Genomic DNA, 27478 nt, shown 5'->3' with positions numbered 1-27478 from the left:
TCCCCTCAAAGTGAATTGTCTAGATTAAATGGTTTTTACTTACATAATTTCTCAATCTAAAATCCTAAGCAGCTTCATCCTGTTTTCCCATATTTAATTTCATACGGTACGTAAAAATATTGCTTTGATTTTTAGCATCAAGAAAAAGTCTTTGCCGCTCCATTTTTTGAAGTGTTTCACCATAAAGAAACAGAAGACAACCTGACATAAACAAGGAAAGGGGAAATGCATAGAAAATGAACGGATTTAACTGTCACTCTTACTGCAAAAGAGTTTACAATTAAAGTGAAATGGGCTGCAATGTTTTAAAATAAATACCAGCAATTTGTGAACTTTTTCATTTTCCTTTTCACTAAAGCAAAGTAGAATATTGTAATGATACAGGATCTGAAATAAATTACAGTTCTTTTGAAGAGCTGGTAAAGTTATATTGTTGTATCTTTAGAAGTTGGTATTTTAGTTAAATATAACTCTATTAACTCACGCCAGGGTTTTTTTGTTGTTGTTTGTCAGGTCGAACTTACAATGATTTAAATCAGTACCCTGTCTTCCCTTGGGTTATCACCAACTATGAATCAGAGGAGTTGGACCTTACACTTCCTAGCAACTTCAGGGATTTGTCAAAGGTATTGGTCATTAGATACACCTTTTTTTCTCTCCAGCATTTATCACAGTAGCTTTGAGTCTTGTTAATGTTTTCTACTGCGTTTGGTACGTTGTTAAATGCACAACCATTAACAGTGTTTCATTTCTATATGCACACACTGATAATAGGGATCAAATTGTGGAAAAATGCATCGTTGATTCTGAATTCAGAAAAATGCTTCTGATTGTATCAATTTAATAACTGTTACTGGAAGGTGCTCTTAGTTGGAGCTTATGTGCCACATTTAATTTCCAATTTTAATGAAGTTAGGAATGCTGAGGCTGCTAAAGATTAAAAATTAGCCAAATAATTTTCTCTTTTTCTGATGAGAATTGTGCTTTTTTAGTAGCAAAGCCTGCAATACCATTATGTTTTAAGTACTCTTAAATCATTGCCCTTATTCCTGTAAGTAGAAACTTTATTTTTTCATTTCCTCTGTGTATCCCCTTCAGGTACACTCAAGTAATACTGTTGTCATTTGTCAGGTAAACATTGTTAGTTTTTAACAATGTTTTCCAAACAACTCCTTTCTGTCAGAGTAGCCTTGTTTTTCTAAGATTTTTGCCCAAGCAAATATATGCAGAGGCAATGTTATACATCCTGTTTAAGCTTTATAGAATGCGATTATTTTCTTTCAATCTTTTCCAAGAGAGGAATATTTCATTTTACAACATAGAAGCATCTCTCATTTTCTTTACAAAGACTAGGTGCACTGATCATCAAACAGGATCTTTTTCTTAAAGCTGGCTATTATGGGAAATGATTGGCACATGGAGCAATAGTTAATTTATGGAAAAGGTAAAGAAAATATTCTAATTACAGCTTGGTTTTTTACGAAAGTCTTCCATACAAATTGAAAAACCCCAAAGAAGTAAGGTGGCTTTTAAAAGTTCTTGCTTTCAATTTGCAATGGATTAAGCTAAACGTAGGTCTGTGAAAATCTCCAGAAAAGTAATTTTTTTTTTACAACAGATTTCGGTTTTTAACCTTAAAAAAGGTACTGTATAGTCATCAAATATACCTGCATATATATATATGGATATGTATATATACTTATATGTATATATATTTGAAGACTATACCATACCTTTTGTGTATATGTATGTACGAATAAAAATAACATTTTTAAGTCCAAAGCAGAGATATACTGAAGTACTGTCATTGTAGCATTTTCTAATATTGTTATTTAATTTGAATAAGTCATGAACTCTGTGCTTTCTCAGAATATCTGACTGACACAAATCCATATTCATTGGTAACCTACACATATTTTATATTTTAACAAATCTTTCAAAGCTAAATAATATTTTAAAATAATTTCTGGTTGTGGAATTTAATAAAGGCTTTCTTAATAATCTCCAGGCCAAAAAATATCTGAAGGTAGTTTACAACTAAAAATACCTATCACCAACCTAGACTACACTTGTGAATTACGCTTACGTGAAAATGGAAACTTATGAGTAACATCATCTCTCTATAGCTTGAATTAGTACATAAATTAAATGTATTAGTCATTAATAACGGTCTTGATTATGACATGATTTTTGCAACCTCATTTTCCATTAACTTTTGTTAAACGACACTTCTGCATATATCATGTCATTGCTAAAATAATTCAAGACAAAAAAAAAAAGGATTCTCCAGCTGCTATACTTCTGCGGCATCTCCTTTTAGTTGTATTTTAATTTGTAAACTAGTCAGTTCAATCAGCGCTATAGTCCTAGTCTTTCTTCCTCCACCACTGCAACTAAGTGCAGCGTAGAGCAATTTTTCCTCATTTTAGGTTAGGTACCAATCTTGCCTCCATTAAGAAATTGGATGGCAAACCCACTCTTTTTCTATGCGTTTCTTTATTAACAGTGACTGGTTATATGGATTTCTCTGTTCATGAAAGTAGTCTTTGAGGATTACTAAGTTCTGAGGGAATCTTTCCATTGCTATTGCTGAGAGAGGACATTACTTAGGAATATTACCAAGTGGACATTACTTAGGTTTTGTCTATATGTATACTTAACCTTCTCAATCATATGTTTGAAAACTATGACCTTAATACGGGAAATAATTATTACAATATTAGATGTCAGTCATACTGTATTATGTGTAGAAGGAGTTTCATTAATATTATTTAAGCCTGTAACGTGATATTCTCGGGAGCTTTTAATCTTCAACAGGTGATCGGCAGAGAATTGCCCCTGTTGTTAGGGAATAGTGAATCTTTTTATATATATATGTATATTTAAAATATATTTCCCTTACGTTCCGTTACATGCAGTTCATCAGACAGTGTGTCTTGATCTCTGAAAATGTACCTGCTGTTCTGGATGAATGCCAGTCCTTCCCTTCCCACATACACAATGAAAGTCTTTATGCCATACCTGTCTCAGATACAGCAGTTCGAGTTTTGGCTACTGTTTAGGCATTTCTAGCAGTATCAACTCTACGGAGTTTAGGTGTTAAACTTTGTGTCAGATGATGAATTAATGGCAAACATCTGAAAAACCCTGTTAATATTCAGCTATGAAAATGTTTGAATGTCATGTATATTGTGATATTTTCATTGTAGTACTGTTATTTTGGGGGTAGTGCTTCAAAATTAGTGCTAATTATGTATTGTAGCATGTCTATGTTTTTGTACTACTAAAGGTTTTAAAAATATTTAAAGATATTTCATTTAACTTTTAACAGTCTTTTACTTTATTTCTTTTCCTTATCCACGTCCGGAAATGTATCACAATTTAGTGCTCCCAATGAGTAAAGAAAAAGAAAACTTTTATTTTGGTCTAGCAGAAAGGATGTCAGGTCAATATTTTTACTCTTTTTGGTACCTATGAAAATTTAAATGGAAGGTTTTGGTTTTGGGTTTTTTTTATTATTTTTTTAAGAAAATGCTAGTTAAGGTTAGGTATTTTAAAGTGTCAAATATGAATAAGAGTTTTGTTAATATATTAGCTAGAAGTCCACAGTTAGTACAGATTTAAACAACTGCAGTGTATAGGTTAAACCAACACTTTATTTAAGCAGCTTCTTATGGCATTGTTTTGAACATCAGTCACACAATGATAAACCAAAGCAACTGAAATGGCTTGTGGTTAATATTACTGTCAGCCTGACGAATGCTCCTGACAAATGCCAGGAGTGCACTGCCAATCTGTTACCCTGCTTTGACTGGAGTGTTTATTTCTTAAGAGGTAACTATGGTTTGGAATGAGTATTACATATTATATTTATAGCTGCATCTATTTTATTTATACAACAGACACAGTTTCCCACCAGAACGTGTCCCATTTTCTGCATTACTTATACTATTCAAGAGCACATTTTTTTCTTTTTCTTTATTCAGTGGAAGCAATAAATTGCATTGTGTTTCTGGACTTGGATAAGAAAAAAAAATAGAAGTAAAAATACATGGAAAATACTGAAATACCAAAGCATGATTTTATACTCTCAAAAGTTTGTTACAAAATCTCGCTGTATCAAGTAGCTGTTGATAATTTTTCTTCCATAAGGCACAAAATTTCTGTAAAATCATAAACTGACACTACTAGAAGAAAATTATGCCATTCTTAAATCTTCTTTTGTCTTCACTATAGCTACGTGTGTACATAATAATATTTTTATCATTTTCATGCAATATTTGCTAAATCATCATCAATTTTATAGTGACTGTTACGTATGTAATGACTTCTTTTCCAGTCAAGTGTACAAAAGCAACAAATGGCACTCACCTTCAGTGAAGTGAAGTGTTTAATTGGTATGTGGGAGCCACTGATATCAAATACACTTTGACGGAAGAGAAATAATAGATTTTTTTACTATGACAAATTAGACTAGTTTTGTTGTTCTAATGTAAACGTCACTTTGACTGTTCTTCAGTGTGCCAGCCTGAATTCTGTTGCAGGGTGCCCATTTCAGGAGCACAAATTCACTGAACATACAACTTGTGCTGCATTTTCCCCTGCGAGGAAACAGAGTGGGATGGGCATGACATTTGCTTAGTTATCTCTTGTTACACCTTGGCAAAGAGAAAGAAAGTAACAAATCTTTTGATGTGCACCTGTTATACTTTTGCAATTTTTAAAAAGAAATCTTTTTGTTTAGAGAGGCATTAAAAATTGTACAGGCATTCTGTGAAGCAGTGCTTTTCATGTAGGAGATGAAAATTATACTTTATTCAGCTCATGCTCCAACACAAAATCAATGCAGGTTACTACCGGTTAAAACTGATAAACCCACCAGAAGTGTCCTTCTAAGCATAAAGCATGTTCCGAAATTGGACACTAAAAGAAGATGAGAGGAACAGTGTGAGAACTAACAATAGTGGGTGCAGTGGTGATGACTTACTTTGATAGGCAATTACATCTGGAATTTAGGCACTGAAACCTATGGTGCTTCACACTGCTGGGCTCAGCATCTGCCCTGGTTACCTTGTCACTGGAATTTCAGGCAGTAAATTTGTCGTCTGACAAAAGGTACCACTTAATTAAAAAGCATTGCAAAGCCAGACAGGGTAAACTTGAAAGGAAGGTACAAATATTTTTCCTTTCAGGGCAGTTCACATTAATCCCTGCTTAAAACAAGACAGTACAGGAAATAAAATATTTCAAACTTTCTATTAGAATCCCTGGCAGTTGAGAAAAGATCCAGTAGATTTTCTAGAATTTTGGATCATCTCAGGAAACAGTGGTAAAGATATCAAGACTAGTCCCCTTCTGCAGTCAGCCTGAAGCAGTGATATCTGAAAAGAAGGCATGTTTTTCATTATTCATTTGTTAGTCTGTTATGGATTTTGATATTTTTAGTATAAAGTATATTTATCAGATTCTCCTCATTGTCAGGTAACGTTATCATGCTTTCTTTGTTAAACGCAACTTGCTTCTTCAAGGAGAGGGACACTCCTCTAAAATTATATGCAGAATAGGGAACACTTGAGAGAAATTATTATGGAAACTGGTTTATCACCTTGCTGTAGACGTACATTTGATCTCCACACCTGGTTTGTGCAAAGGGATGGACAGATCTGAACATTAGAAATAATCATGTTAAAAGCAGCTTTTAGGACAAAGGAAGCGTTCAAACAGGAGGCAATATTCTGAGCAGTACCTTGATTTTTAGGGATGCATATGTAGATACCACTGAGGAAACCATAAAAAAGCAAAATCTAGCTGAGAGAACAAAGACCCTTTCTTCCCAATCTGTCCTCTGAATATAAAGAGAGGCAGCTAAAAACGGATGGGAGGGGAAGTAATTGTAATTGTGATGGGGGTCCTTGCTTGTGATATGAGAACTCAAAAGTCAAGTCCCTCTTTGAAGAAAGCTGTGCAAGAGCTTGAAGTTCTCTTGTTCACATCCCAGGACAGTGCTATAATTTTAGGACTATTATGGACTTTGTTTGGACTAGAACATGTACTGTGGAATTACAAATTGTACCAACTAAAGTGCTGAGTAGACTATTTTATTGCCATAAAAAGTTTTGGTTTAAGAACGTAAGTTTTTCTAAATGAGGGGGAAGTGATTTTGTGAGTCTCAAATGCCAGGAATGCTTAGACACATTCTGTCAGTGACTTTTGTGAGTGATAAAATTGCTCTGGCAGTGAGTCGATCTGTTATATCATTTCCTTTAGCACATTTGCCAAAATTAGGAGACAAAGCTGCAAATGGTCCCATGGGTCTGTGACCGATCGGCTACAGTCTCTGTTTTCCAGGTCCCAAGCTTGTTTTTGCAGCACCATGGTCAGGTACGCGCCCGGAGAGAGTCCTCCCGTCTGCCAGCCTGGGCTTGGGTGGTTCAGGACCATGGACAGGATCGTCCCCCCCCCCCCGAGCCAAGTTCGAGCGGTTCCGTTGAAAAGCCAGAACATAGTCACGGGCAAAACTTGCTTATTTAAATTAAGTAGTTATTGGATTTTCAAGACCGACTTAGATATGATCCTTAGAGACACTAAAATGCTGTGTCTGAAACAATTCTATGCTCTGTTGGATTTTAGTATCAATCTCTGCTTGATACCCGCTTGTTTCACTTTCAAAGACAGAGATTTTTGTGCTGCTGTGTTGGCTTGAGCTTCACGCAGCATCTATCCCAGGACCTTTTTCAGAATAAACATGTGATTTCCATGCATATTTAGCTGCCTTTTCCTCCACAACTCTTATAGAGACCTGCTGAGACTGAAACTTCACCCAAATATATCTCTGAGATGATTTATCAGAAAATCCTGCTTGTAGTCTAGATAGAATTTTTAAAATATTCTGGGAATTTCCATTGTTCTATTACAGTGATATAACCATCCTTTTATATCTTTGTCTTTTTTTCCTTGTCATTAGTTGGATATTCTCTGTGTCAAACCGTCTTCTCTAAAGAACATATAAGTGGATGATAGAGCGCATCTTGCGACCATTCTTACATTCACTTCTCTGTTCTCTTCTTTTCCCACCAGAAGTTTATTTTTTGAAGTCACAAGAAGCATGCTCTTTGCACTTCAGATGCAAGAGCAGTTTCTAGGATCACTTAGTTCTTTTCAAGCAATCTTTTTTTTTTTATTATTTAGGTATTAGAGCAAAAGCCAAGTTTACAGGATCAATAAGAATCATTGTGGTAATGAGCCTAATAATCTTAATCTTCCCCTGCCTCCAGGAGGAGTATTGTTTGGAATGCAGAAATACTCAAAGACAAGAAAAAAAAAAGTCAGAATTAACAGTGAATGTTCAAAATGCTATTCTTACTTTGTATCTGATGTTATTGTCCATCCTGCTCTTGTTTCAATTTGAGTTGCTCTGAACATATGTCATCTTCTAATTGGAAATGAACTGAGGGAGGTTCATGACCTTTTAAATGATCACAAGAAACCATGGGGCGCATGTCTGGTCATAAAATGTACTAGCAATCAAAATAAAGTAATTTCACACACATGTCTTGGGCCATAGACATTTTAAGTGTGTGTTTTCTGTCTTCCTAATGTAAAATGAATGTTATTCTCTTGATACAGTCTCTGTTTCTTTTTATATTCATACATTTGAACTCCAGCAGCTTATGAGCTGCTACAGCACACATCTGTGTAATTCAGATTTCTGAACAGGCATGATGGTGGCTAAGTTGAAAATTGCACTCGTACTGGAAATGAGGATGGGATTTATCTCACCTAACTGGAGCTTTCTAAAACTAAGTTGATCAAACTCCTAGGAGCAGGAAGCCTGTTGGGGTCAAAGGACAATCCAGGTATAAAAATAGTGCTCAGAGAAAATGAGAGCATGGTAAAATAATAATAATGATTATCTTTGTATAAGGAGGAGTTTAAGGTCATTCTCAGACTGTGGCTTTACTTTGTTGGACACATCAGATGATCTGTCTCAAACTCAAATATCAGCAGATGAAAGTGTGGATCAAATGAAGGAATTCAATAGAAAAAGATCACTAGGCGAAGACGGTATGAGACTAAGAAAAAATAATTTACATATAATATCCAGCCAATCACTTGAAACTGCCCCAATATCAGAAACACAAGGTTAGTTTCCAAAGCGGGGTAGTCACAGGCATTCCAAAGATCTTTTCTATACTTTATACTGTTGAGCATATAGGGTAATTTGAAAAAGAAGATGAAAAGGGAGCTGATAAAATTTTCTGACAGCACTAATCTGTCGATGGTATTGAAGATGATGGTTGACTAATCAGGAGACCTTATGAAATAGGTAATAAAATGATGGATGAATTCACCTTAGATAGGAGCGAAGCATGTGTGAAAAAATATACATTGATGGGCTCTTAGCTGACTATTTATATTCAGGATTGATATAATCCGATTGCAATAGTTCTGTGAAGTAGTACAGATCACAGTAAAAAACTCTTTATACTTTCCCAAGTGCACCTCTCTAGCCTGCTGCTGCTCTTTTTGTTGGACTTGGTGCTTACACATGATACACAATAATGTATATTTTGTATGCCCTGACAGTGTTTAATCTGCAGAAGATGCAAGTTTGTATCAGCTTTTAGCTTGAAGTCCAGTGCTGTTATACAAGCTGAAGGGATTATGGTTTTAGTTCTGATTGTCTTATATAGACCTAGTGTTAGGTATAATGGCTGCTCTTTTCTGTGACAGCAGCTTGTGTTGACAGAGGAGCATGGTCTGTGAAAGGAGGGCAGAGAGAGAATGTTTTCGTCTCCTGCTCTGATTCAAGTGCATGCAGCTTCTCACTAAATCCTGTTTCTCGAAATCCAGAAAAGGATTTTTTTTTATTATTATTGTTTTTTAAATAAGTGAATGTTGATGCAGGGACTTCTTTCACTTGACGGATCATGTTATGGATAGTATATGCAAATGGTTGCTTTTGGCTGGCAGGGTTATTTTCTAAGTAAAGCAACTACAATGCCATACCCTCCTCACCATCTGCAAGCAGCTTGATTTCTCCTCATGATTCCCAGGGACATGCACCTTGCTTTCTCTCTGACCTTATGGAACACATAGCAGCTCTCCTCAGGTTGCCTTCCCAGTAGTATTAAGCTGTAGTAATACCTCAAATACACAGTGTGCAACATATTCAGGTGTGCTGAACACTTGATTAAACCTTATGTAAAAGTGTCTGTGTGCTTAATTAGTTTGAAAGTTTGCAGTTCAGCAGTGCACTGTTTTGGAGTCTGCTATAGATGGTGGTAATAGCATTTGATAGTACTGTTAGTAATATGAAGGCATGGAGATTTTTCCTCTAAATTCAAATTCTTCCAAGATTTTAGGTGAGCTGAGGATTATCCTGTCACTAATATATTGCTAAAACATCGCTAATATTGCCAAACATAGTTTTTCTTCATTTTTTATGCATAAGTTTAGTTTATGATCCATTTTTGAACTGTGGACTTCGGGACTCTTCTGTGTTTTCCACCATTAAATATTATTTATATGGACATGTTCAGATATTCTAGTTATTAGACCACCTTTAAATCAGTTTTTCCTGACTGTTCCTATTGTCTCAATGGAATGTGTGAGCTCTTAAAAAAATCTTAATGATAAACCATATGTACAAATACTATTAATTTAACTTGCGTGGACAGAACTGTTGTCTGCTTTTATTTCAACACTCTATTGAATTCTCAGTTTCCCTAGAATAGAAAATTGAGCTTTTAAAATTTTTTTATAACATAATGTGATCTGGGAAATTTCATTATGTGATTTCTGGTAAATAGAGTCTTTTCAAAGAAAGCTTGTAAGGACTTAAAACTATTTTAAAAAGCATTTTTACACAAAAAAGCTCAGTGGTTTTAGTATGTATAGATTACATTAAATTTATTTTAGAAAATATTGACATAAGAGGATTGTGGAATTTCATTCCATATGCAGTGCATCGGGAAGTGCCCAGGGATCCTACATTTGATAAAAATGCTGATCACAGTCAGCTGTTTATACTTGTCACTTAGTTAAAGGAGCTGCTGGGAAGCAGTTGTCTGCACCCTAAGCTGTGCCTGCAAGTATTTAATAAGGTGGCTGGTAGCCATTTATTTGTGTTTCTTCACTAGTGTAAATAAAAAGATATATCTAAGCAAAGAAATTATTTGCATGTAGAAGTAACTGCAAGTTTGTTGTAATGGAGTGCTCTTGACTGGCTTTTATTGTATCATGTGCACCAGCCTATATATGTGGGAAGATGCTGAGTCATTTAATATAAAGTTGTAAGAGAGGAGCTAGTCCAGAAGCTCATCTAGCTCAAGATCTTGCCTCTCTGAACAGCCAGTGGCATGAGCCTACTGAAAAAGGAAAAGAAAGAGGGCATGTAAAGCATTGTCCTTCCCTTCAGATAACCTCACAGGTTTGGCAACCAGAAGTTTAACTACTTTGTGAACTGGAGAAATCATTTAGACAGTCATGCTTAGTGGTCACTGATGGACTGGTGGTCTAGTTGTCTTTCCATTATTTTTTTAAAACCTATTTGTATTTGTTCTTCATTGCTCCCTGAAGCAACGAGTCTAGCAACTTGATTATATGAGAAAGTATAATTTGCTTTGCTTTGTAACTAGGGTAATCATGGCACTTTTTTGGTTTGTTTGTTCTCTGTGAACCATATGAAGTCTTGTTTGCTTGCAGCTCTTATCTATACTTGAAAATGATTTTAGTTTTAGGTTGACATAAAAAGAACAGGAAGTATTCTTCAGAACTTGCTTTACATTATCGTCCCATTCGTTTCCCTTCTCTGTACAAATTTTCAAGTATCATAATTATTTGAAATACTTATATTCAGAATAATGGATTAGAATTATAACTATGAGCATAATGACCTGCCAATTCTAAAGGGGAAAAAACTTAACTAGATGGAACATTAACAACTATCCAGAGGATGTCTACTCAACAAATTCACCAGACATGTGTGTTGACTATATATATATATATATTCATATATATGTTTGTGTAAATATGTATTCATATATAGCTATATGAATTTTTCTGATGTCATATTTTGATGTCAAAATCGGTAGAGTACACTCACTAGTATTCAGAATTATTGCACAGTTTCGGCATTGCATATACAAAAAGTGTTTGACCATAGGATTCCGTAGTTGCTAAGAAACCACATGAAATTCAAGTAGCTGCTTGTGCTGAAGTTCTCAAAACCTGAGTGTTACAAGTGACTAAAATATGATTTACAATTAATAGTAAAAAATAGCAAATCAGTTTAGATTCAGAGCATAACTTATTGTGTATCACCTAAATGCTCACTGGGTAAGAATACAAAAGTTCTGTCCCTTTGGCTTCAGCCAGTTTTTGATATTCAAATTCATAGTTCCCCCCCATAGCCTAGTCTTTGATGTAGGATTTGGGTGTCTGCTGTGAAACCAGTGCTTTTGGGAACGAATTGGTAAGGATTGTTTTTCTCCTTGGTAGATTGTTTCCATTTTTTTAAATCTTTCCCGGAGCAGCTCAAGGACCAGTTTAGATCAATGAGGGCAGTTCAAACAGTTCAGCAGATAATTGCATTTGTTGTTTTCTTTGGGATACAGTTCTCTAATGAATTTGAGTTGAATTTGATTAAAGGTAAGATGCCCTCTGAAGAAGGTGGGGAGTTGTGGGACCTAATTTTTAAGACAGCAGTATTCAGTTTTTTGGGAAGAAGAATGGTGAGTTCTAACAGTGAGTGAGAATATGTTCAGAGGAGCGTATGGCATTTTGCGGCTGTTCTCAAACACAAAAATGACAGATGAAAGAGTAGTGATCTACGTTATATGAGTTTATTCCCAGATATTTCCCAGTTGACCTACGTTAATAAAGTTTGGGTATAATTAAACCCTTGCGTCTTGTCTTTATATCTCTGTCTGGGAAAAAGAAGTTTTACTCAGATGATCAGGAAGTCCCACCGACAATATTACAAGGATTGGCTAGTTTGGGAGTTAATTATGTGTTAGTTATACCTAAAGTAATTAGACAAGCAATCCTCAAAAAATGCAGTTGTGGTTAGATTGCAGCAGAGTATACAGCACTTGGCATATTTATGAGAGTGAAAAGACTAACGCTGGAACACTGACCACATTTCAGATATCTGTATATTAGAATACGTTGGTAAGTGGGCAGACTGCAGAGAAATCTTATGGCTGGAAGAAATGCCTTTAAAATGGAAGACCGTAATTTCTTTTGATTATTAAAAAGTCTAATTATAGTCTGTGAGTATCTTTATATACAGAAAATACTGGGTAAGTAGAGACTCTGTGATATGTCAGAGAGAAGCATAGTAGGATTTCTTTGGTAACACACCGGTAAATTCATAACCAAACTGAAGTATGTATTTTTTAGAATGAGGATCACAATTATCAGTAGAAAAAACTTCCAAGAAAAATAGCAGATTGTCCATGTACTCAAGAGTCAGATGCCTTTCTGGAAAGCAGATGGGCCAAATACAGCTCATGCTATAAGCAAGTATAAACAGTTGGGCTCAAAATCATGTAATGGAAAGGCATTTAATAGCTTGTCATACAAACACAAGGCTAGATGAGATGACCTAATGGTCCCCCTGGTCCTTTAAGCCCAATGAATATATTAAAAATACCAGTAATGAAAACCAGATAGTCATCTTGAAAATAAAACGTATGAAAAACAAACTTCATACTTGGCAAGGATGCTACAAAACATAATTCAATGATGCAGACAATTGTATACACAGGAATCCAAATACCTGGTTAGATGTGGGTAACAAAACAGTGTAAGAAATTACAAGAAAAAAGCATTTTTCTTTTTTTTCCCCCATTTTTTTGGTCTTTTTTCTTTTTTTATGCATTTTCTTTCCTTCCTTTTTTTCTTTTTTTCATGGTGAAGAAGTTCTGAATACGAATTTCAGAGAATAGTATTTTCATTAAGTTTTAAATCTTTCTGTTTGCACTGGTCAGCATGGACCTCGTTTCTGGAGCTGCCTGCTGTTCAGAACGTACAGGCACTGGCACAGATCTCCTGATTTACAGTAGTAATTGTTAAGATTGCCGTCTTCACCAAAAGAGGTAACAGTTAACGGTGAAGACGAAACTATGGTATCCTGACTATTTATTTTTTGCAGTTATTAAATGCACTTTACTGCCCTAGTACTGTAGTCTTTCATGGATTTTGAATATTAATGAGTTAAAAATTCTTCCTAGTATTACAATGGATAGGAGACAGTAAAAGTGGCAATGTTTGTTTTAACAGCAGAAGCCTGCGTAAAAGCCAATAACAAAAGGCAGCGAGGGTAAGAACAGGGTATGTTTGTTTATTTGGAGTAACACTATTTAAAAAAACGAAAACACATTAGATAGGAATAAAAAGCACCTCTTTTTCTCTTAAATGTGTAACTATAAATAAACATATTGTAATTCTTTCTTTATAAGACTTTGGTCTGCTTATGTTAGGTCATTAGCAATTTTCCAAAACGTGTAGGTATTCCTGTACACGAGCGCCAGAATCCAGGAGAGATTCTGCCCTATGTAGAGGAGCAGGGACCATTCTGCTTTCTTCTGTTGGGGGCAGCAGGGCCTCTTCTGAAAATGGAGGCAAGACGGACCGCTGTTCCAATGTCTGGCACAAAGTAAGATTAAGACCCAACAAATAGAACTGTACACCACAGTGTCTGGACATATTTAACAGCAGTAGATGGTGAGAGTCAGTGTGTTTCCTCAGTTATTTTTCAACAAACCATTTTTTTTTTTTTTTTTTGTCATGTCTCAAAGAAAGCAAGTAAGCTTGGTCCAAAGATTGAGATTTACTATATTCAGTTCTTGGTCAAAATGTGAGGTTTATTTATTATGAGGTATTCCTAGATTTGACAGCACTTGAAAAATTCATATCAAATGAGTTTGGTTTTTTGTAAGAGTAGTTTGTAACTTTCTTATTTGTAGCACATGTTGTTATAACAACCACTGCGGGGCAAAAACCAGGTGATCATGCCTTTGGAAAAGAGAAAACAAAAACTTCCTTATTCTTAATTCTTCCAGTTTGGACCCTTTTTTGAATGAACTCTGACTTGAAAACCATATGCGTTATTCATTTTTCAATACAGTTTGAAAACTTAGGAGCCATAAGTGATTTATTTTTTTCATCTTGACTCCTGTAATCTCATCCATTGTTTTTGCTACTTGAAATCGTTCTATCTCTACTTTTCTTCCCTCTCCCCCCCTCCCCCTCCCCCCGCTAAATGAGTATTTTTAATTGGTGAACTAACTTTCCTCTCTGAAAAGCTACTGCAAAGAAAATATATTCTGGATTTTCTGGATATTAAAGCTTTTCAGCTTGTTCTTCCGTAGTGGTCTGTAGCCATAGGGAAACCATGTTGAGTAGTGTAAATTTGTGGTCTCGCAGCTACCTCTAGTATAGCTTAGTTTGGAGTTATTCCTTTTCCCTTGGCGTTTACCTACAAGGGAGGGAATCCAATACGTAATCATGTTTCCCTGGTAATTTTGAAATATGAAATAACTACAGAATTTCAATTAATTTGTTTACTGAACTGAAAGTCAGAGGGTATTTGAATATTCCTTGTATGTGCTTTATTCTGTAGCTCAAGCGTAGTTAACTGTTCACAGCGCAGTGTAACACAGTAGAATCACCTCATCCTTAGAAGCAGTTGTCAGAAAAATATGGGCCTGCCTGGTAGAATGTATTAGCCCAATACATTGTCTCCATTTTATTATGAAGCTGCTGGGGAAGCTGTGATATACAGCACTGTCATTACAGATCTATTGTTAGAAGGGTTCTACAGTCTTCTGTGCGCTGCCATTAATTTATAGCAGTAAACAATATGTAGCCCTCCAACTGCAGCAAAGCAGAATCTTTTAATGAGGTGGATGTTATTACCACAATAAATCAGTGCATTCGTGTAATGTATAATTCAATGTGTGTATTCCCACTGTAACTTCTCTGAGTAAGCTGATAGTGTATCATTGTCAGTGCACAGCTCCACGGTTCTTTTTTTCTCCCTAAGCTTTCTTTCATTTGGGGACTTTTTTTATTTGCTTGCAAATAAATGTGACATGTCTTGATAGTTGTCCTGTTGCAGGCTTCAGAAACCAACTGTAACAATAACAGCCAAAATCAATACTGTGGATTCTGGCTATATGGATCTCTGCATGATACCATATTTATTTTTTTTTTTTTGAAAAGAGAGTGAAATCAATTCTAATTGGGTTTAGCTTTATATTCAAGGAATGTAATTCTATAACTATTGATCTGGGCTATACTCATTTGGAGAGTAATAAAAATAGGGACAGATAAAGATAATACATAAAATGTCACAGAACCATGCAGCACAACACTCTTTCTATTTTTAATTTATATAATTTGTCTACCAATGACCTTCTTTCTTCTTTTTTCCCTCAAGCGTAGCTGAGTCTTTAGGGAAAATCGGTACAGATGGAGATTCCAAAATGGTTCTTGCAACAAAGAGACGACTTGGAGTCAGTTTCATTCTTCCCTGGAATAAATTTGCTAAATCAGATAAAAATCCTTTTATACAGGAACCACTTCTTTTAAAGGGTTATATTTCAAATTAGTGAACTGCAAAAATAGTAATTAACCTAAAATGTTTTTTTATCCTACTGCAATGTGAAAGCCACTCTAAGTAAAAAATGTAAGATTAGGTCCTGGGTCATTCATAGATCTAATCTAGAAGAGAAAATACTTTGAAGCTTGTGTGCCAAATTTCACGTGAGCTGCAAAGAAGCAGGTACTTGAATACTAATAATCTGAAGAGCAGACATACTTTTTCACTTGAACTGTGCTTGAATTAATGACTAGGTTACGGATACTTTTGTTCAAGGACTTTTCTTTTAAAGTTTTTCCTTACCTTGTAGTGTATTCGGAAGTATGTTTATTCTTGCAGAACAGAAAGAAGAAAATATTTTTGCATGTTTGTTCTTCAGTTATACTTGAATGCATCCATTGTCTGTACAGATGGGCATCATTTACATTAATAACATACAAACAGCGTGCCCCCATGTCTATAGAAAATTGTACTGTGTATATGTTTTACATGTATATACAAAGATATTTTAGACCTCTTACAACATTTTACACGTGGAATGGCTAAATTCACTTTTGTGTTTCTCCGTGATTTATGGGACCTATATTCATTTTTTGAAATCCTTTGTGTAAAAGTCTGCTGAAGATATGGATATACAACTATACATACATATGGCTACAGATAACGAAATATTATATTTCTTACATTTAAATAAGTCCCTGGGTGTTTATGCCCTAGGTAAGCACTGAACAAAGAATAACAATGTTGGTGAAAGTGTGACAGGCTTTTTTCGTCATGCATATGTTATTTATTTATTTTATATCAATGTTTTTATATAGGAATTCTGCTATTTTATTTGTGTTTCAAAGTTTCAAGTTTTATCCATTAAGTAAACTTGTCTTGGAAAGCACAAAAACAAGAAAAGTAATATCAAAATTCCAAGTGCACTGTTAATATTCTTCCACCCTATTGGTGACTATTTTTCCCCAAAATATATCCAAAGATGTTTCTCGTTGCTACCTGCCATTTGCTTGATAGTGTATTCAACACGCACACATATCCACAGGCACACAAGTTAACAACTCTTTCTCCAAGACATTCCACTGGGAAGTGGTTTTCAGTCGTTGACTTGAATCAGTAGGAAACAGAAATGAAGCCTGTATGAATGCGGAAGAGACTTTTTTTCCCAACCAGCCGTGGGCGTGTACACGGTTTGAAATACACAGGTCTGTTCAGGTGCTTACAGAATCCAACATCAGCTTTTGCAAAACACCAAACCCAGTCTTCTCCAGGCATGCTGATAATTCTGGTTACCCCAAAAAGCAGGGGGAGCATGATGTGATAATAGGTTATGTTATCTTTATTTACTTAATGTATTTATTTTTTACAAACCTTATAGCCTATTGGAGCTTTGAACCCAAAGAGAGCAGCCTTCTTTGCTGAGAGATACGAATCATGGGAAGATGATCAGGTTCCAAAATTTCACTATGGCACACATTATTCAACTGCAAGTTTTGCACTCACGTGGTTATTAAGAATTGTAAGTATATCTTTTAAAAACGCTTTTCCTTTAAATAGCTAGGAATGCATAAACTAAAACTTAATAGCACAGCAGAGTACTCAAAAAGTTCTAGTAACTGTAATCAGTAGCGTAGGATAAATGTAGTCCAAAATTAGAGCAGAAGGTTTTAATTTTTATGCTACGTCCTTTTCAAATCAGTAAAACTTTTTCTCCTTAAAAATTGCTTTTTAGTGTACATTCTTATACTACTTTAAACGTGGTTAACTTTCCTTCCTTGCGTATTTTGGCTTGGCCATGTACTGAACATTTGTGGTTCTTACTGAATGTATTCAATTTTCACCTCCTGATGAGTGTAAATGAGTTGGTTTCTCATGATCATGAAATTCTGTGATGTAAATAATTAATTTTTTAAAATCTGCTGCAATTTATATGGAAGTAACTTTGGAGATGCTACATATTGATAATATATTGGTTAAACAATGCATTTTTGTATAAAACTGAAAGGCGATTTATCTCATAGAAAGCAATTTCTTTGGGAAAGCATTAGCAGCACATCATTAATTAAAGCTTGTTAGAATGTACAAGCATACATAAATCCTTGAAGTAATTTATAGCGCTTAGCTAATTTCAAGCAATTATCCACTAATATGTGCTTAAGTGTTCTTTAACTAAGAGGAGGCTTTTAAATCTTTCAAACATTTTTCTTTCCTAAATCATAAATTACATATTAAACAATAACAATCACGAAGCTATCGGTATCGAATGCTACCTTTTATATTAATAGATTACCTCAAACAAAATAAAATGCTTGTGTTATATTTGTTACATGCTAGTTTAAAAAATATCTAAAGTAAAAATATTGAGCTTTTTCATGTTTTCAAGAGCAATTGGTGTCACAACTGACTGTAGCTTCTCCTCCAGCCTGTAAATATTTTCTTTTGTTTTTGTTTCCTTTTCTTTATTTGAATATATATGCATGGAGTAGGAATTAAAAGCATGTATTGAACAAATAAGCATCAGTTTGTATTTCTCATTCTTGGATAATAGAGTTAACCCTTTGCAATTAATTGTGTCTGCTAGAAGAATAGCATCATTAATAACCACACTTCAAAATAATAATAAATCCCTTTTTTTCCCCTGAAATTCCTAAAGAAATGCATTGCTGTTTTTAATTAATCTTTTTATATCCATTTAGGAACCCTTTACAACGCTTTTCTTAAATCTACAAGGTGGGAAGTTTGATCATGCAGATAGAACTTTTTCATCTGTTTCAAGAGCATGGCGCAATAGTCAGCGCGACACTTCCGATATCAAGGTAAAAACTTCGCTGAAAGGTGTTAACATATTTTATACTGCATCTGCCTTTATTGTAGTTGTGATCATAGGACCACAGGTTATGAAAAAAGGATGGGAGAACATTGGGAGTTATCCTACCGTATCCTACCAAAAGATGCAAGGGAGATAACACATGGCTTTACTTCCGTTAGAGTATTTCAGTGAATTCTTTTCTAAAACTTTAGCAAACATTTTTAGGCCTGAGACTGAAATAAGGCAAAATTGGCCTTTGTGCTACAGGTATGTGTTCCCCTTTTTGTTTGTCTGCACAAGTTTTACGTCTTTGAAAAGTCAGTAGAAACTGGTATAGATTTTTAACCGCTAAGTTTTATACTCTGTTCATGCTTCTGCTCCACTCAGATAAGAAATTTGCAGTTAATATTCATATTACTTTATGTAATTTTGACTCTAGGCATCCAGCCTCAGATTTGGGCAGTTTCTGCAGTGGCCTATTTCCTTGTTTGACTATGACAAGCAGGAGCAGGAGGCTGTGCTAACAGGTGCCGAAGGGGCAAAAACTAGTCTTATGATGTAGACAAGGGTTAAAGAGCTGAGAGGGAAATCTGGAAGCAGTTGCCGGAAAGACTGTATCCTGCATAGAGAAACAGAGGGCTACAGAAAGCCAGTGTCTGAGGATACTAAGATGAAACACAGAATTTAGCATGATATTGAACATATCTTAACAGCGGCACTGGGTCTGGAAACTGGCAAGGAAACAAGAAGTAGGTGGGAATAGAAGATAAATTAATCTGGTAATTAGTCATTGTATAGAAGGAGACCTAGAATTAAGTGGGTCAAGAAGTAAGGCAGGATCACATAAAAATGCCAATGGGCAGAGGTTGAGGTAGGTAGCCATTGAAGGAAGGAATGAGGTAAACAAATAGAATCTGGGATCTGAGGAATATTTTGAACTGGGGAGGAGAACAAAGGAGACAAGGATGCTGGCAGTGGTGGGAAAGCTTTGTTGACCTCAAATCCAAGAAGAATGAGTAATATTAGAATTGTCTGGGTTTTTTTTTAATGGAAGGGAGGGTGGACAAGTATAATGTGAAGAAAATCAGAGGCTAACTCAAGAATGTGATGTAACTAGCAAGAGACATAAGTAATGTGAAATCATTGTATAACTATATTCATAGTGAGAATACAATTAAGGAAAGGGTTGATTTGCAGATTAATGGAATGAGAAAATTGTCAACTAATAGTGCTAAAAAGTAACGTTGTTCTTGCATCTGTGAGCCTCCACCAAAAGAATCAATGGCAATCAGTGACTAGTGGATTTAATACCACTTATAAAAAGATACAATGTCCATATCAAATTGGGAAACAACAGTTTAGAAAATACAAACACATTAGATTTTTTCAAATTGACTGGTCATTATAAGTTTCATTCTCTTGTACCTAGAAGACCGGCAGACAAAATTTCAGAGTGCATTTTTTTTTTTTGAGAAATGGAGGAGGAGAAAGGTAGCAGTGGTGGACAAATGAAGTATGTAGTTTTTAAAGAGGAAAAAAAAGAGAACCAAGATATTATGAGATGAGTTTAACTGCAGTTCACAGAAACATACTTACACAAATAATCAGACTATGTTTAAGTACTAGGAAGATAACAAGGAGACAAGCAAATGAAACACATATTTATCAAGAAGAGATTATGTCAAAGCAATTACAGTTTCTGATGAGAAAAAGTAACAGACCTTATAAAGAGAGAGGCAGCAGATGATGATCTTAGTTTTTGATGTCTCATGAGTGAGCTAGGAAAACTTGGTCTAAAAGAATCCGCTGTATTTGAAGAATAGTTACCAGTAGTTCGTTATTAAAATTGGAAGATGTATTGAGTGGAATTCTTCTTGATAATAACAGGTTAGGCCTCAGTTTCCCTTGATATTGGGTTGGAAGGTACTGGAAGTGTAGTGGAATTGGAAGCACTTCTTGCAGAAAGGTAAAATTGTTTGAGAAAAGTTTAGATTAAGTTTATTGGGGCAAAGTAAGAATTGTAATTTTAATGCAGATTCTCATACAATTAGGTACAAATATAACACAAGGAACAATCTACTGTGCAAAAAAAAATATGTGCGGTTGTAGTACATCACCGGTGCCTGTGAATTAACAATATTGTGGTATAACTAAAGGTGAATAGCATTTTGTAGAAGATACATCAACAGGAAGGACATAGTTTAACTTTCAAAATGTATGAAATAAATCTTGAGCTTTGCCCAGCTTTGATAAAGTCTTATCTGGAGTATTACATCCATAATTGTGGCCTAGTTAGAGAGGATGGACACCGGAATAATGATAACAATGCAACGTCTTGAAAATAAAAGTCAATGAAAGATTGAGTAGCTATGCTTGATTTTCTTCTAAAGAAGAGAAGATTGAAGAGTCTTCTATTACATAGGGACTGCTGCAAGAAAGAAAGGAAAAACCTCTGCTGCCCATGCTGGATAGAATAAGAATGAATGGACTTAAATATGAGGGAGATTTCGATTAGATGTGAAAGTAACCTTTCTAAAAGAACAAATAAAACCAATGAATGCTTCCCTGGCAATTAGTGTAGCGAGGGTTTTCCAGAAACACTTAGATATCTTTTGGAAATGATGTATGTGCAAGCTGGTGCTGCCTTTAGAGGCGTCCCTACTGTTATGGATGGCCTCTTGAAGTTGCTTGCAGCTTTCTGACTCTGTGAATTGCCATGAAATACATTATACTGCCGTGAATCATCTGAGTGAGTATTGAGATTAATTAGAGGAGTCTGTTCATGAGACTGGATGAGCAGCCAGGAAGGGGGAGGAGATAGGTTTCCCACAGGACATGTTAAAAGAATTAGGAAAGAAAAAGTTTGAAAAGGCACAGAACCATCTTTGTTGGAAATACCTATATCCCCAATATTTCTCTATGGCAGTGAAAGCTAAGTTTCCTGATACTCTGTTCTGCTCTACCTTGCAAGTGTTTGTGAAATGCGTGGCTGAAGTGTCCCATATGCCTCTAGAAGTCTTCTACATGTAGAATTGCAACGTGTTAGCTTACTAGTGCTTGAATGTGTTTAGTTGACAAAAGCACCAAAGAGCGTGAATAAAGTAGATTATTATGTGCTCCTGTAGTTAATAGTAACATCCTACTGTGTACATAGACTTGTAAATAGAATTATTTACTAACTAATTAAGAAAATTAAATTAGATGTTGCTGTCATGAAATTAATGACGGAAGTCTTACTTAAATGGTATGCTTTGTTTTACTGTTTTCATATGTCTGTTTGCATACATCTTCATGCGTAGTAACTTCCATGGCCGGCTAGAATGTTTTCTTTACCTATCTTGCACAATGTATGTACATGTTCACATGCATGTGTGTATTCGGGAAGGAAGGAGGAGGAAGACAGGGAAGGAGTTAAATGAATACAGATCCCTCTGATTTTGGTCCCCGCTAGGGGAAATCACGGGTTTTCAATGTTTATTGTTCCTTTAGAGTTCCTTTCCCACTTACTTTACAGCCAACAAATATTATGGAACACGACACCCATAAATTTTAGAATTATTCCCTGTAATCTTGGAGTATGATTCTCTGTAATCATTTTATGATAGTACTTTCTCATGGTCTGTTCTGAAAGGACTGAGTGCACATCATTTGCACCTTAGCATACAATATTGTAGTCAAGCAAATGCCAGTTTCTGGTTCAAGTTGAATTCTGAAATTATTTCCTTATAATTCCGGACTGGACAACTGCTTTCTGCATCACTAGAGTCAATGGGATGATGTCTATAAAATTAAAGGAAAGGAAAGAAAGCCCATGTCAACTACTGTCGTTTATGGAAGTCTTAACATTTCTAAATTATACATTAATAAAGAAATTGTGAATAGAAAAGCTGTCTAGTTTGTATCCACCTCCTTTTCAATAGATTAAAACCCTAGAAGTTACATTTTAACCATCTTGTATGGTAATGTACTAGAAATACTTGATGTTAGCAAAACAAACATTCTTAAAAATAGATAGCCGTATGTTCTTTTGATTGTTTTCAGAACTTGGAAGGTGCTGCTTACTGGCAAGAGCTAGGATTTCCTTGAAGTTTGCAATTTGCAAACACTAATACGTTAATGATTATTCAAAGGTTATTCAAAAGCCTTTGACATCTGATTTATTCATTCTTTTCTAATATCAACATGTTTTTGGACTGTCTTAATTTTGTCCAAGATTTTGTCCAAAACAATATGTGTTTTTCCTCTTAGCTCCATTGTGTGTAAGAATGTATTGTGTGAGCAGAGCTCATGCCTGTCAGTGAAGACTATGCAGTTGCATGCAAAATTAAGATTTTATCTCACATCCTTTTCAAGAAAATTCAGCTCTTGAGCGGGGACTTTACTTTTTTCACAAAATGTTTAATAAGGAATGTATTTTCTTGGATTCTCATTGAAGAGACATTGTCGTGTGTTACAATGTGTTTATTACATATTTTTAAACCTACATCTTCAGTATGCTTATTAGAATCCAATCCTAACTGAATGCAACTGGCATACTGGAAAAGATGTTTTGTTTTGAAAACAATTTTCATTTTTACATTTACATGGAAATTATGCAGAGCTGAGATAAAAAATAATAGTATCGAGCAAATAATAAGAGCATTTAAGTAAAAAATGATCTTCTAGAAAGTCTTCATACAGAGATCTCTACGTTATGTTCTAACCTATCACCTCCACAGGAAACAGTTTTCTATCTTTGACAGAATTATGAGATACATCCTGAATGTTGTTTGTGCAGCGGGCCAGTCAGTTTGACTGAGTGATGAAACATTTAAATGCGTTAAAATAATTAGGATTTTCCCTTTTTTATTTCATAGGTAGGTTACATTTTACTGTTCTGTCTCGTATTTTTACCAGATTCGTTAACTAAATTCTTCAATCTTTCTGCATCCCTTTCCAGTGTTTCAGGTGGGGTTGATATATTGCTTTTTGGTCTGAATATTAAATGTTTTTAAAGGTGAAAAAATCTACTTGTGTTAAGGTATTATTATGTTCATTGTGATCCGTTTGAGGTTGAGCAATATGTAATTAAGAAGAATGTCTCACTATATGGTTTAATAGTCAAACTATATATGTACTGTGGATGAGTATTCTGACAAAAGACAGAAGTCTAATTTCAAACTTAATTTGAAATGTTAATCCATTTTTTTATTTCAACTTTGAATTTTTTCTTGTGCGCTTGTTCTGAAGCAGCTGACTCCTTCAAAGATGAATGCAGTTCTAGCTGTGATGGGGAGGCTGCCACGTAAGCACAAAAAACACGTGGCCTTTTTAAAGACAATGTAGAGCTTGTTTGTGTTCACCAGTAGATTCACTCTGGGAGCAGCCTTATGAACAAGAAAATTATTTTAGCTATAAAAGATGTCTTCATAAGTGAGATGTGGAGAACAAAATTTATTTCAGAGGAGTCACTAGTTAGTTAAGGACTTAAGATAGATTGAATGACTTGAGGGAGAAATCTCTCAAAAACGTAGGTATAGATGGACTTGGAAATGATTTTGCTGTGGTATATGACTGTCCATACCATTCAATCCATGGCAAACACATTTTTCTCAACAAGTCAAAGGGTTTTAAGTTTTACCTTGCGTTTCTGATGGGCTGAGAATGTAAACGTAGTTGGCTATTGTGGCTGATTAAAAAATATTAGGATTTTTTTGACCATAAGCTGTCTGGATTCCTGCTGATACTTCTGCAACTGATGAAAACCTAGCAGTTTAATGCATGGATTTATAGAAGTACAAAGGATTTGGGAAGCCACTTTTAAGACCTCGAAAGTGGGAGGCCAAAGCGAATAGGGGGCAGAAAGGAAAAAGAAGGGTTTATTCCTATTCCAGATGAAAAAAAATGTTAATTTTTAGAACCGTTGAGCTGATTACAGGAAATTATTTCTCCTTGCTTCTCATGTGAAGAGAATGTATGTAGTTATTGATGCTTGCTGTCGTAAGATTATTGTTAATCTTAGTTGGAGGCATCACGTGTTACCAGGAGGACTAACAGGAGCTAGCTTTGGAAGCAACTCTTGTTGGCCGGTATCACTTCAACAGAGAAAGCTAAAGCATATGTGTGGTCACAACCAATCTTTGTCAATATCCTGTGAAAGCCTTGGATCAATGATCAAAGCAGGAAACTAATGCTGCACTGTAGTATAACCTTTGGTTGAACTTTTCACATTTTGATTTCAAGAGGTGATATGTTGCATAAAATTTAATTTCCTAGTTCTCCCCTATCCATTTATTTAAACAATTCAAATTAAAAATCCTTTGGAAGTTTGCTAGTGTCTCACTACCACTCTGGCATTGTTTTTTCCCCAATTACCTCAGCACTGTTGCCTTTAAATGATTAACCATGTGTTTTTAAGTTAAATCTTCTGCACTGAAGACTATTAAGTGTATTTCAATTCTGTGAGAGTACCACTTAGTACCTTTAAAGTACTAGACAGGCATGCTCATTAACTCAGTTACTTCTTAGTTTACATTGCTAGTGCAAACAGTCCTGGTTAGTTTTGTTAGTACTGTATAAACAGCAAACATGGGTAGCTTGGCAGTGTTTAACAGAAATACAGTTCAGTTAGGGGCTTGGAGTAAGGTCTGGAATACAGAAGTTAAGCCTGCCTGTTCTTTTGTGTTGCTGTTTTTCCTTGATGAATGAGAAGATTTGCACATAGTTGTTCAGAAGCAGTTTATATTTCTGGTTTGATGGCTAACTTGTTGCAATAAATTTATTTATCATTGTATTTACAACAGCATAATTGCTACACATGTTGCTCTTTGCATGTATTTTCTCTTTTCCAAGTATAGTACTTTACTGATTTTTTTTAATACCATATATACAGTTTTTCAGGGTCATTTGAAATTCTTATGCTGTCCTCCGAACAGCTATGTTGCCTTCGTAGTGTCATCTGGAGTTTTATTACTGCACCTTCTATGCCAGGTCATTAATGAGATTATTGACTGGTATTAGGAGCAGGGCAGACCCATTACCATGTCCTCCCAGTTGGCCAGTGAGCTATTGATGACTGCTTTTGGAGTATGGATTTCCAGTCTGGGTACACCCACATTATTGTGACCTAATCTCATCTCCATTTCTCTACTCTGCTTATAAGAATGTCATGGGAGGCTGAGACAGTCTCAGAGGTCTTTGTCAAAAGTGAAGCAACATCTTACCTCTTTTTCTTTCACATGTTTTTTCACATACTTTTACTGAAAGGAGCACATCCAGGGGAAGTTTTGAGTATCCACAGGAATTATGGGGTCCTCTTTTTATTAGAGTGTTAAACCTGCTCCTCTTTATGGGTCCTGATATATTTTATCCAAACAACCACAAACTCTGTGCAGAAATCTTTGTTATGGTAGACAAGTTAGATCTGTAACCAAATATAAATAGAATATATCACAAAATTAAAATACTGGCAGTGCTACCTGCAGTCACAGATGCTGCTTAGTTTCTGACTGTTGTGTGGATTATCAAGTCATTATTGGGTCACATGTTTTCAATATGAATTTTTTCCTTCAAGCATGGGATTCCTCAAGTCTTCAAGACCTGGGTACTAGAGGCAAGAAACTCTAGAGTTCCAAGCTGCTGGAACATTCAGAAACTGGAGGATGACAAATTTCGTGACTTTCTTTAAAATATGTATTAAAAAAACAAGTTGAAGCTCTGCAAGATGGCAACTCATGCTTATTGAAACAGGCTGCCTAACATAAGCATGCCTAAGACACCCTGTAACCTGATAAGCTTTCCTACATATGCTTTGCATTGTTTTATACTTCTCCATCTAATAGACGGGAGTTTCAAAAGTTACAAGGAATAAATTTGCTGCCAAACTGGCAACATTACCTTTGTATAGGAGAAACTTCATGTCGCATGTCATATTAGTAGCAAGGTCAAAGATGTCCAAAAGCAATGACTAGCAAAATTCAGAAGCGGGTACATAGTAATTCAGATTTTTAATCGTAAACTGTATGTCTGGAGTAGCAAAACTTTTAACATATTTAGCAGATCTTTGGTTTTCATGAAAGGTTTGTTTTTCTGTAAAATTGTGCCAAGATCCATAACAGGAAAATACTTTTCTGAGTAAAAAACCCCAAAATTCTAAAGTCAGTCAGGTCCATGTATCTGTGGGAATTGCAGTAGTTAAAAATATAGACATCTGGGTGAATGGATCAGACCATTCCATCTAATATCTATGGTCTACTTCTTTTATACCCAGCTATAATTGTATTTAAAATGAAGCAAATACTTTTAATATCTGCTCCAAACTTTTTGTGTAGCTGTTGAAAAAATAAACTTCGAGTAAATTATGGACAAGTTTGCTAAAGTCCAAAGGAGAAGGAACAGAGATCTAGAAAATGGGACCAGTGATATAAAGTTGAAGGTTTTAGGTTGTTTACTTTGGAGAAAAGCGGAACAAGGACAAAAATGTAGAATGTTTTGACAGTGACATTTTTAATGTTTTTACCCTGCTAGGCATTTTGGCTGGCAGGCACAGTGCGCTTCATTTCATGAAATCACAGAACAGCCCAGGCTGAAGGGACCTTGAAAGATCATCTGGTCCAACTTCCCGTGGGAAAGGGAGCCTAGATTAGATTACCTAGCAACTTGGCCAATCCCATCTTGAAAATCTCCAGTGATGGGGACTCTCCCACATCACTGGGGAGGTCGTTCCAGTGAACGATAATTCTCACTGTAAACAATTTCTTTTCTATCGAGATGAATTCTGCGGTATGCTTCCTGTTGAGCATGCCTCCGTGCAAGCCTTGCTGCTGAAGGGGAATAGTGGTCGGAAAGTGTTGGTGGTCAGGAGAGGAATATTGGTCAGGAAGTGCTGGTGGGAATGGATCTCGCTGTCCCTGAAGTGAAAGCCCCTCCTACACATTCGGGCATGTAAAAAGGGGCAACTGCTGCTTGTATTCAGTCTGAATAGGACAAGAAATGGGCTCCAGCTGCAGCAAAAGCAGACTAACTGTTAGATCTTCTAGTGGCGTGAACAGATGAACACCAGAAATTCATAAGATCCCCAT

General features: G+C 35.5%; 1 protein-coding gene across 5 annotated transcripts in view; it reads left to right on the top strand.

Annotated features, from left to right (window-relative positions):
* LRBA (LPS responsive beige-like anchor protein) overlaps window positions 1–27478 on the top strand; it is a 412475-nt gene that overhangs the window by 283712 nt on the left and 101285 nt on the right. For all 5 annotated transcript variants that reach the window (XM_054203497.1, XM_054203494.1, XM_054203495.1 and 2 more), the window contains 3 exons: window positions 514–626; window positions 16989–17129; window positions 18307–18426. In XM_054203497.1, the coding sequence (XP_054059472.1) occupies window positions 514–626; window positions 16989–17129; window positions 18307–18426 (374 nt within the window). The remainder of the gene's footprint in view (window positions 1–513; window positions 627–16988; window positions 17130–18306; window positions 18427–27478) is intronic.

This window comes from Rissa tridactyla, chromosome 5, assembly GCF_028500815.1.
Source record: "Rissa tridactyla isolate bRisTri1 chromosome 5, bRisTri1.patW.cur.20221130, whole genome shotgun sequence".
Taxonomy (NCBI): Eukaryota; Metazoa; Chordata; class Aves; order Charadriiformes; family Laridae; genus Rissa; species Rissa tridactyla.
The sequence above is the reverse complement of the archived record's forward strand: the minus strand, read 5'-3'. Positions and strand labels throughout refer to the sequence as shown.